Source organism: Tauraco erythrolophus, chromosome 21, assembly GCF_009769465.1.
Source record: "Tauraco erythrolophus isolate bTauEry1 chromosome 21, bTauEry1.pri, whole genome shotgun sequence".
In the NCBI taxonomy this organism is placed as follows: domain Eukaryota; kingdom Metazoa; phylum Chordata; class Aves; order Musophagiformes; family Musophagidae; genus Tauraco; species Tauraco erythrolophus.
The window spans coordinates 8816256-8826568 of record NC_141485.1 but is presented as its reverse complement, the minus strand read 5'-3'; the positions used below and the strand labels follow the sequence as shown (position 1 = coordinate 8826568).

General features: G+C 58.2%; 1 protein-coding gene across 2 annotated transcripts; it reads right to left on the bottom strand.

Annotated features, from left to right (window-relative positions):
- Nucleotides 1–840: 840 nt before the first annotated feature.
- NCF1 (neutrophil cytosolic factor 1) lies at nucleotides 841–9133 on the bottom strand. Of its 2 annotated transcripts, none has more exons than XM_086624713.1 (11): nucleotides 9005–9133; nucleotides 8468–8563; nucleotides 8067–8142; nucleotides 6281–6446; nucleotides 6088–6143; nucleotides 5662–5784; nucleotides 5010–5117; nucleotides 4332–4449; nucleotides 3384–3491; nucleotides 1713–1855; nucleotides 841–1063 (listed from the first exon to the last, which is right to left on the bottom strand). In XM_086624713.1, the coding sequence occupies exons 1-11, from the start codon at nucleotides 9074–9076 to the stop codon at nucleotides 945–947; spliced, it is 1185 nt and encodes a 394-aa protein (XP_086480839.1). In that variant the 5' UTR covers nucleotides 9077–9133; the 3' UTR covers nucleotides 841–944. The 2 variants fall into 2 exon arrangements, with proteins under 2 accessions (XP_086480839.1, XP_086480838.1); XM_086624712.1 differs by having other exon boundaries at nucleotides 8483–8563.
- Nucleotides 9134–10313: the final 1180 nt, after the last annotated feature.

The window sequence follows — 10313 nt, the reverse complement described above, 5'->3', positions numbered from 1 at the left end:
GACCCAAACGCAGACACAGACCCCATCCCAAACACAGACCCCATCCAAAACTCACAGACCCAAATATAAACACAGACCCAAACCCAAGCCTGGACCCGGACCACCTGGCACGGCGGTGGCCAGGCTAGCTGTGGTGGCACCCAAACACCTCTCACACCATGGGGTGCTGCAAAGCAGCCCCATCCCGGATGTGCTGGCCGGGCTGTGATGGTCGCTGGCCTCCCAACATGGCAGCCCTCTGTGAGGCAGCAGGAGAGACTGATGCCCGCAGCCTTGGAAGCCACTCACCTCTCACGCCTTGGCCACCCCATGGCCACCCCTCACACCTCACTGCCATTCGAGGCGGCCACCTTGCCTCGTGGCTCCTGCCCCACCCGGCAGACACCACATCCCCCCATCCCAGCCCTTGGTTTCGACTAGAGGCAGCAGAGCAGCCACCTTCCGGGAGGACAATGCCGTTGTTCCCCGCCCCCCCCCCCCCAAATTTCCCACCTTCAGCATCTTTCGCAAGAGACCCTTGCCCAAGCCCCCGCCGGATGTGCCAGAGAGAAACGCCTTTCCTGCTGCCATGCTGCCGGGCTGCATTGACCAGCTGTGCAGGCGGACGTTGAAATATGTCTATAAAGTGTCTCTCCTGTATTGGTGGAAAACACAAAACCATTCAAAATACAAATAGTGATAGAAAGGGGTCTATGGCGAGGAGTCCCCAGTGGCTGTGGAGGTCTCAGCCCCCCAGAAGCCGGTGGAGTCAGGCTGGGGTGCTCCGGGCGGTGCCGTTAGGGCATCTTGGGCTTGCTGTGCTGGTGGATGAAGATGGGCTGTGGCCATCTGGCCAGCAGCCTGCTGGGTTGCCTGGGTCCTGGGTCCCCTGGTCTGGCTCTGAGCCCTGGCTGCAGGAGCCAGTGGAGATAAAGCGTCGGCTGGCTGGTGTGGGGGCTGAGGGCTCACAGGATCTTCCTCCGGGTGCTCTCGGTACAGCGGTTCAGGATGAGGTCTTTGCTGGGACGGGGAGGAACAGCAGGTTGAGCCTTGGGCTTGTTCTCCTCTCGCTCATTTTTCTCAACTGCGGGTAAAGCAGATGCACAGGTGGGTCAGAGCTCTCCACCACCCAAACCTTCATGTGAACGGTCAAAAGTTTCCTATGTAATGGCCACCAAAGCTGCTGCCTCTCCTCCTGTTTCAGCCATGTGTGATGGTCTTCCTGGAGGTCAGGGTGGTGGGATGAGCCCACCGGTGTCCAGCTGGGAGCTCTGCTCGGGTGGGAGCCCAGCTCCAGGTCTGCGTGAGATGCTGCTTTTCCTTGGGAAGAGCATAGGTCCTGCATGGGGATCACCAGATCCAAAGCATCTACCTCAATAGCAGCTTCCTTTTTCACGCAACACTTCCCTCTAGGTGCTTTGCTGACAGCTAACCTACACCATAACGATAACGGCAAAGCAGCACAGGTGAGGTTAGGTGCACAGAGGAAAGCACTGGCCCTGAATGTGGGCTGACCTCCCACCAGGACCATATTCTGCTCCTTCTCTGTCAGACCTATCACCAGAGGTAAGAAACCCCATTGAAAAGAAACTCCTCCCTGCACACACTTTCCCCGTAGGAGAACGGTAGACAAGCAAAGTGTGGCATCCATGTGCCATCCTACTCCAGCAACCAGCGTTGAAGGACAGGGGCCATGCCTGCAGGACTTCAGCCCATGTCCAGTTGAGACTTACTGATGACATTGGCCTTGTTCTGGAAATTTCCTTTCATGTTCCTCCGGCTCTGGATGTACTTCCTGCTGTTCCTCCTGTAGGTCTCCTGGCTGATCTGCTTCCGGCTCTGCTTGTGGATGCTTTTTGCGTTTCGGATGGTGGATCTGCAGTGAATCAGAAACAAAACTTTCAGTTTCCGTCCCAGCAGCTCTCACGCCATGCACTTTCTCACTGACGATTTCCCCCTCACACTTCCTCCTCTGCCTCACTCACACCCCAACATCTGCTTTGCAGTTTTGCCTGGTGGAAGGCAGCAGGTGGATGCCAGCCCTCAAGGGCAGCCGTTGGTGAGACGTGATGTATGGTGGGTTAGGAGGCAGCCGGAGTGGTGCTTTGGAAGCAAATACTGAAGAGTGAAGCCTGGGCACAAGTCTGGAAAGTAATGCTAGGGATGGCGAGGTAGAACAGGCATAAGGCTGGAAGGACGAGATGGGCATGAGGTTTATCCAACAGAGCTCAAGAAAGCCCTAGATCCCAGGTGTAGGGTTTGGCATGGCTCCCAACGCCCAAGGATCAGTGCCTGGGCCAGGGGAACAGAGAGTGGGGTACGTGTCTGCCTGCACCTGGACGTGCAGTGTTGAACCCACAGCAGAGAAACCACTGAGAGAAGTGAAAGGCTGAGCAGCCTGGAGCTGTGTGCTCACAGGTTGCTGCTGGGGAACCCCCAGTGCCGGGGACCGTCCCCAGGCAGGCAGACAGAGGCCACTGCTTTGTCTTCACTGCCAGGGCATGAGAGGTGGCTCCTGACATCCCATGGCATCATCCTCCTGCTCTGCCCCTCTCTGGTCTGAGCACACACCCCGTCTCGTAGCAAAGCTCTTGCCCAAAGGTCACCACCTTTGCAAGAGGGCTCAGCCTGGTTGCCATCTCCAGCACCGCAGGGACAGCGTTCCCCATGGGAGGCGAGTCACTGTCCTTGAAACAGGCCACCTGCCCTCCCCCAAGGGTACCAGCAAGCATCGCTGCGCTCAAATTGGTGGATTTGGGCCATTTTACACCGTCTCACACTCAATCCGAGCTCCTGCAGAGCTGGATTTTGAGAGATTTTATAGTGAGGCTGCCGTGTCTTCTTGTAGGGAAGAAAAGATAGTGGCAAGCTCTGCCCTTCCTGGCAGTTTTCTTTGCATCAGAATTAATGAGCTATTATTGCTTTTTATCTTTTTAATCAAAATTAAATCCCTTCCATTAGCTCAAATCCTCCTATCAGATTAGGCCATTTGGCAGCTCTGATTAGTCAAATCTCTCCTCACTGCTCCAAGATTCAGTGGATGCACTTAGGAAGTAAGAAAAAGGCCAATTTGAAAATTAAACAAGATTAGCTCAGAAAAGAAACTTTGAGGACAGACAAGGAGAAATACGCCTGGCTGGAGGAGCTGCTGGAGCAAGGACCATGCAGCCCCATGCCCGAGGTGCTGGGGTGCCTCTCCACTGCTGGAAGTCGGGGAGCACAGAGCTGTTTTCCTGCAGCCCTGCAGGACCTGCCTCCTGGTCCGTCTTTGACCTGCTCACACCTCTCCCGAGCAGTTCCTCATTGCCAGGGCGAGCAATGGACACCACAAACCACTGTCTGGTTTCATTTTATCCCCTCGAAGAAGAGCTTTAGTCCTCCCCTGCACCCAGGGCTTCTCCTACCTCCGTGGAGGAGCGCTCCGGTTCCTCAGCTCACTCTTCATGGAGGTGTTCACATCCCCGGATTTCTGAAGGTACATGGAGGGGTAATAACCCGTGGCTTCATCCTTCCTGCAGTGCAACACAAAGCAACGTCGCTCGCATTTGTGGCTCTGCATCCACCACCTCCTCCTGCCTGTCCTCAGCCAGGGCTGGGTGAGTTGTTTCTTGTGTTGCTTGCCGCGAGGGGGGCTTTGACTGTCCCCCCACCCTGGGTGCCTGTGGCTTTCCCTGAAAGTGCAGCTTGGGTCCCAAAAGCAAGTAGGCAGCAGACAGAGCAATGGCTCACAGCTTTCAAGGTCTCACCAGCTCATATTATTGTCCCCGGGGGGTTTCACTGGGCGCCTGAAGCATCGCTGAGGACACCCCACCCTGTGCTCAAGAAACACTCCCTGGTCCCCGGCCCGTCTCCCGCTCCAGCCCAGCAGACCTGAAAACACCAGGAGACCCTCCCGGCCCCCCTTGCCTGGGCGCAGGCTGGGGCAGGAGGATCCCCAGGCTTTGCAGCCGCATCGTGCCCTGCTGCGATTGCACAAGCTGTGCCTCTCCGGAGCAGGGACACAGCCGGGGTTCCCCTTGGGAAAGTCCGAGTTTGCAGGGCAGGCCAGGGCTAGGATGAAAGCTGAGCAGAACGGGCCAGAATACTTAGAGGAAAAATAACAGATTTTTTTTTTTTTTTCCCATCTGCCTCCTTCTTGGATACTTCTGAAGCCCCCAGCAGAGGAAGCCCCAGCTGCGATGTTTAACATTTGGCAAAGCCACAGGCTACTAGAAGCAGTCCTGCAAAATGAAGTGCTGGGCAGTGGCACCGGACGGTCCGTGGCTTTCCCAGCCCCGTCGCAGAGAGCCGCTGGTCCATCCCTTCCCTCTGCCTCAATCCCACTTTCCTGATTTGTGCCTGGCCCCTCTCACCTGATGACCCACCAGCCATCGAGGAGCTTGTGGATGACTTCAATGGTGTCACCTTCCTTGAGGGTCAGCTCGTCTTCCTCCACAGCTGTGTAGCTTTTCTGGACGACGTACTGCTCACCTGCGCACAGAATCGGGACAGGGGGTTGTGTGCTGCCGCCGCAGGGATGGGGCTGAGCCCCTCTGGCCACTGACGAGAGGAAGCACCAGAGCATCTACCCTACATTTTAGGCAAGATCTGAGGTGTTTCAGGTCTCCAAGTTGGGATTCAGACTTCCCCCAGCATTGCCAGTGCCTGTGGCTCATCCCAGCCCCTCCAGCACCTCTCCAGATGGGAGCTGGTGGACGCAGGCGGTGGAAGCACACCTATCTCTGCAGAAGAGCGTGTTTATAATTCACGTGATTAAACAAGTGCTGATAGAGCCTGTTGTGGTGTTTCAAAAACCACAAAGACGGAGCCCAGGGAGCAATCAGCACGAGTCTGCGGGATCGTCCCTCTGCTCCACGCAATGTGGCCCGATGAGCTCCATCCCTCCTGGCACCTTCCGCAGCAACATCTCTGTGCCCAGCAGTCCTGCCACAGCGTGGGCTGCCCCGCGGGGGCCTTGCGATGACCCAGCCCCGCAGGGAGCCGGGGCAGGCTGCACTCTGGTGCACATCCCAGTGACCCCAACATCGTACCTGCGTAGTTGGGCTCCTGCTCTTCGGACTCATCGGGACCGTCCATCGGCTCCAGATAGGCAGCTGGCACCCAGCCCCGTTTATTCTTCAACTGGCAAAACCACCAGCCTGCAAGAAAAGCAGCCGTGGGCAAGAGCAGAGGGTGTTGTGGGGGCACTGCGGGGGCACCAGCGTCGGGGCTGTCCCCGGCTGGGGTAGGCGCCAGCATCCACGTGGCCTGGACAGAAGGGACAGTGCTGGGGCCAGTCTCCATTTACATGGTGCAACCAGGGAGCTTGGCCACTTCATCCTGTTTCCTCCTGGGCAGGAAACCGCACAGGCTGAGGCATGCGAGGAGGTTGCAGGGTTTTCTTAGGATTGCCCCACACCCTTCCTGGCCAAAATCGACCGTCATGTGGCTCCATGTGATGGCAAAACATGTCCCAAGGGGGTGGGAAGCACCCAGAGGTTTGGTGCTGCCAGCTGCATTTGTTCTGAGCTTCTCCTCTCCATCAGGAGACCCCGATACAACCGCCCACCCTTTAACATGTATGTCAGCGTAACTAACTCACACGCTGCGTCTGGATGCGAGCGGGAAGGACAGACCCTGTGCTGAAATGGTGGCCAGGAGGGGACTGGCCCTTGGGGGCACGCCGGAGGAATGAACACATACCGCTCTCGCTCTTCTCCACGACGTCCACCATGTCCCCAGCTCTTAGAGCCATCTCGGATGTGGAGCTCTTCTCATAGTCGGCGATGGCTCGATACGTTTGGAGGACGATGGGGCCCGTGATGTCTGCGTGGGAGAAGTGAGAGATGGTCTCTCTCCCAGCCCCACCACAGAAATACCCTATTTCAGGCAGGCCAAAAGCAGCTCCTGGACAGCCCCCAGCGCTCTCCCAGCCTCTTCTGGTCCCAAACCAGCTGGGTTCCAGGACAGCGACTCATGTTCCCCAAGGCTGTGGCTTCCTCCCAGCTGCAGCTCTGGCACAGAGGCCATGCTCTCGGTCAGGGCACCTGCCGTGGGACAGCTGCCCCTCTCCTGGCTGGGCTTTGCTGCCGCCGAGGCAGCCACTTGCACCCCTCTGAGGCCTCTTACCAGTGGAGTTTTTTGTGGCATCCTTCGGCAGGAGGAAGACCTCGGGCTTCTTGATCCTAGATGGGTCAGAGCAAAGGCAGCTCAATGCCAACCAACCGTCACCGCCGGCAGCGGTGCCCTCCCTGCGGGCTGCTGCCAGCGCCTGGCGCCGGGGACATGGGATTGCCCCCGAAGTGGCAGGTGCTGGACTCACTGGCTGTCCGTGACGGGGTTCATGTCGTTGGGACGGACCTTGAAGAAGTTGACCACATGCAGGCACCGGGAGATCTTGTGGGGCAGATTGACCAGGGCGTAGCAGTACTCAGCCAGAGTGCCCTGCCTGTTCTGGGTCGAGCGCTGCCCATCAAACCACTTTGGGGCTGGAGGAGAGGGAAAAAGCAGACAGAGTGCCCTGTTTTTACAAATTTCCCCAGCAGGTTGCTCTGAATCATTAATTTTGTCCTGAAAACGTGTGGATTTGGCCCCAGGGTGCTGCGTGGCTGTGCGGTGCCCGTAAGGCAAAGCTCTGTGGGAGTGTGCCCTGGTCTCCTCCCTCGCCGCTCCAGCCCCGGCCGTGGCAGGCGCATGGAGGGTCACGCACGGCGCTGGAAAAGCTGGAGAGAGGCTGACCACAGGCCCACAGCTGTTTGCAGAAGCACTGCAGCCACGGGTTCGTTTCGGCAGAGCGGCTGGGGAGGCGAGCGTGGGGCAGCTGAGCTCGTCCCCTGCAGCCTGTGGGCTCCTGCACAGCTCGTGCAAGCCCAGAAAAGACCCTGTTTGACCCCATTTCAGTTACAACATTACTCCCACATCCATGCTCAGACTAAGCCCAGCTGCTGGGCCACAAATGCAGCAACTGCACTGGGGCACAAGGAGGGACTCAGGGGACCAGCCTGGGGCCAGGGGACACACGCACGTCCCTCCGTCCCACCGACCACGGCACACGTCCTGCAGCAGCCGCTCTTGACCCCAGAGCTCCAAAATGCCTCTGGCAGCCCTGACCCACGGCAGCGTTGAACCCCGTGTCGGGGTGCGTGTGTGGTCAGTGGCACCCCTGCACCCACCACTGCAGCCCGACGCCTGCCTTGTCCCCAGAGCTTTCGGTTCCCCAAACGGGACGAGGACGATCTGAACAGCTCTGGCGTGACAGCACGTAAGAAAGGTCCCGGCACAGCGGTGTTAATCTGGTCCCAAGGGGAGTCCCCCCGGTGTGGCACCTGCACATGCTCCTTCCTGCCTCCTTTAAAGGAGGAAATTAAATAAAAAGGGGAATTCTGTTGACCTGCACTGTGCTTGGGGACAAACTGTCAGCTCTTTGGCTCAGGAGTTCATTCCCTGTCATTGGAGACATATTGCACCGCTTCCTCTTACAAAATATGTGTGTTGCTGTAAGGGCACGAAAACCGATCCCAGTGACAGCTTCACCGAAGGAAGGCTCAGCTCGGCTCAGCTTGGCTCGGCTCAGCTTGGCTCGGCTCAGCTTGGCTCAGCTCGGCTCAGCTTGGCTCGGCTCAGCTTGGCTCGGCTCAGCTTGGCTCAGCTCGGCTCAGCTTGGCTCGGCTCAGCTTGGCTCGGCTCGGCTCAGCTCGGCTCGGCTCAGCTTGGCTCGGCTCAGCTTGGCTCAGCTCGGCTCAGTTTGGCTCAGATCAGCTTGGCTCAGCTCGGCTCAGCTCGGCTCAGTTTGGCTCAGCTCAGCTTGGCTCAGCTCGGCTCGGCTCAGCTCGGCTCCCCAAAGCCAGACCCTTTGCCCCAGGCAGGGGTGGCAGCCAGTGCTGTGGGCAGCATCCTCGGGGAGGAAGGATGGGGTCTGCAGGGCTGGCGAGTGTTGGGAGAAACCAGCCAGCCCTCTCCGGGGTTTTGATTTCAAGCGCAGTGGGTGGGAACAGAAATCGCACCCAGCGCCTGTGTGGGAGGCAGCCAGCAGAGCTTGGCCCGCCGGGGAATTTCCCAACCAGCTACAATTTCTATTTCAGCCTCCAGCCCCAGCACCTGCCCCTCACCTGGCAAGTGCGGGATGATCCGGTTCTCCATGTTGATGTCCCCGGATTCAATGGGGAACATCTCCTTCAGCGCTTTCTGTGGAGCAGAGCGAGACACGGCTGTGAGGATGGTGCTGGGGGACCCCCACCCCTCCTTGCCCCCCTTCCTGGTGCTCGCCCCGCTGCCTGCTGGCACGTGGTGACTGGTGCTGCCTGGAACCTGCACCTCGACACCAGGAGAAACCTGCCAGGGGAGCACAGAGCCAGCGGCTCCAGCTTCGAGGGGCGAAGGAGATTGAAGCACAGGGACACAGGAGCCTCTTTTGAGCCAGGTTTGTTTTGGGGCAATTTCAGCTGGAATTCACCCTCTTCTTTATCCCCACCCCAAGCCCTGGTGCACTGGGCCAGGGGCCGGTGCCCGCCTCGGGACAACTCACGTGGAACTCGTATATCTCGGTAAAGCGGCGGTAGACGAGCTTTTCAGAGAGGTCGTTCCACTTCACCAGGAACATGTAGACCTGGGGGGCGAAGCAGAGGTGCTGCAGCTCTGCAGGGGAGCAGGACCCCCACACCCCGCTGCGGCTGAAGCCCCTGGAGACCCCCGCAGATGTTTCCATTTCAGATAAACTGCGTGTTTTCCTTCCACCTCCCCAGTGGGAGTAGCTCTGCCCTGGCATTGAGCAGGCTGGGCTCAAGGGAAGCTCGGCAGGGACGGAGAGGGGACAGAAGCACCCAGATGGGTGGGCACCAAAGAGGGAAAAGCTCTTTCCAAGCCTGCGAAGTAACCAAAGGAGGTCCCCAAAATCTTGCTTGTTCAGGACAGGCTGCCTCAAGCTCATGCCATCTATGACCCCCCTGAAAAAAAGGATGTTCTTAGGTGCTGGGTCCCATTTATCTAAAGAAATTTGCTGGCCAGGCTTTTTATCCTCACTGCTCGCGGAAGGTTTCTGCGTACTCACGTAGTGCTGGCTGGGGAAAAACCTTTTCTCGTAGCCCAGTAGCTCGATGTGACGGATGAAGACGTCCCCCATAGCTGCTCCCAGCTGCGACGTCCCAATCCAGCCCCCTGCTCCTGCCTTCCCGAGACGTCTCAGCGTCCTCTCCTCCCTTCTGCCTTCACACAGCTCCGTTTCACCGTTAAAGCCCTCGGGAAAGCGGAAGTCCCGCTGCAATCGTGCCCGTAATTGTTTACCCACTGTGGTTTGTATTGAGTTGGTGTTTCCCGTGGGGAGTCTCCCTGGGGCACCTCCAGCGGCTCCAGGGCTGGGGAGGAGGCGGGCAGCAGGGAGGCCTTGGGGATGCCCTGGGCACTCCCCACTGCTCACCTCCTCCCCAGCCCTAGAAGCACCCCAAAAATCAGAGGACAGTGAAGGTCCAGATCCAGATCGGTCGCCCCGGTAGCCAAGTGGCCCCTTGGACCACTGATGCTGCCCCGTGAAGGCTCAGGGTGCCACAAACACCCGTTTCGCAAAGGGTCGATGACAAACAAGTACCTTGACGATGGCAACCACAGGAGTCTTGACCCTCCCAAGCAGGGCTGGGTGGGCTGGATGAAGCACAGGGACGACAGTGCCGTCCTCAGTATGACTGGGAGACCATCCAGCGCTCCCAGAACAGGGAGAGGGGGAAGCTGGGGGCTCGGCACAGGCAGGATGGGGCAGCAGGTGCAAGAGCTGCTGCCCTTGCATCATCATTTCCTTTGTCACCTGCAGCTTCCCCAAAATCCGCCACCAAAAGACTCCCTTGAGCAGTCCCCGAGGAGCTGAGCCAGCCCCATCCCCATCCCTGAGTCTCTCCACTACATCCCCTCCAGGAGCCCATCCCCAGGTGCAGCTGGTGTCCCCGGCAGGCCAACACCTTGCTGGTCATCAAAGCAAGCCCAGACCCCTGCACAACCAGGAGCGGAGAAGTCTCGGTCAGTGAGGCATCACCTGTGTCCCCGTTCCTGGCAGCAGCAGCCCCAAAGCACCAGTGGAGCCAACACGGGCTCTCCCCACTGACCATCAACATCAAACTGTGGCCCAGGGTCAGCCCCTGATGCTGTCAGTAGCTGTAAAGGCAAAATCTTGCTCTGGCCACGTTAAAAAAATTCAAATACTAACCAAAGTTCTCCCCTGAATCTCAAGTACGGTGCTTTGCAGGTGTTGAGATCAGAAACACGGTCATGTAAATTTGGTTTGTTGTTATTTTAAAGTGGGGACTCCCCTGTACGCAAGGCAAAATTATACAACCAGTAATATTAAAACAGATATCTCCAGGCTGGATTCT

Bases quoted from the DNA above. Each gene is read 5' to 3' on its own strand.
- NCF1 (XM_086624713.1), bottom strand. From the start codon at position 9,076: ATGGGGGACGTCTTCATCCGTCACATCGAGCTACTGGGCTACGAGAAA. The intron at 8,143-8,467 runs GCGGGCACCGGC...TCTGCTCCACAG, and splicing joins TCCACGTGAGTTGTCCCGAG to AAAGCGCTGAAGGAGATGTT. The intron at 1,064-1,712 runs GTAAGTCTCAAC...CTTTACCCGCAG, and splicing joins GAACAAGGCCAATGTCATCA to TTGAGAAAAATGAGCGAGAG.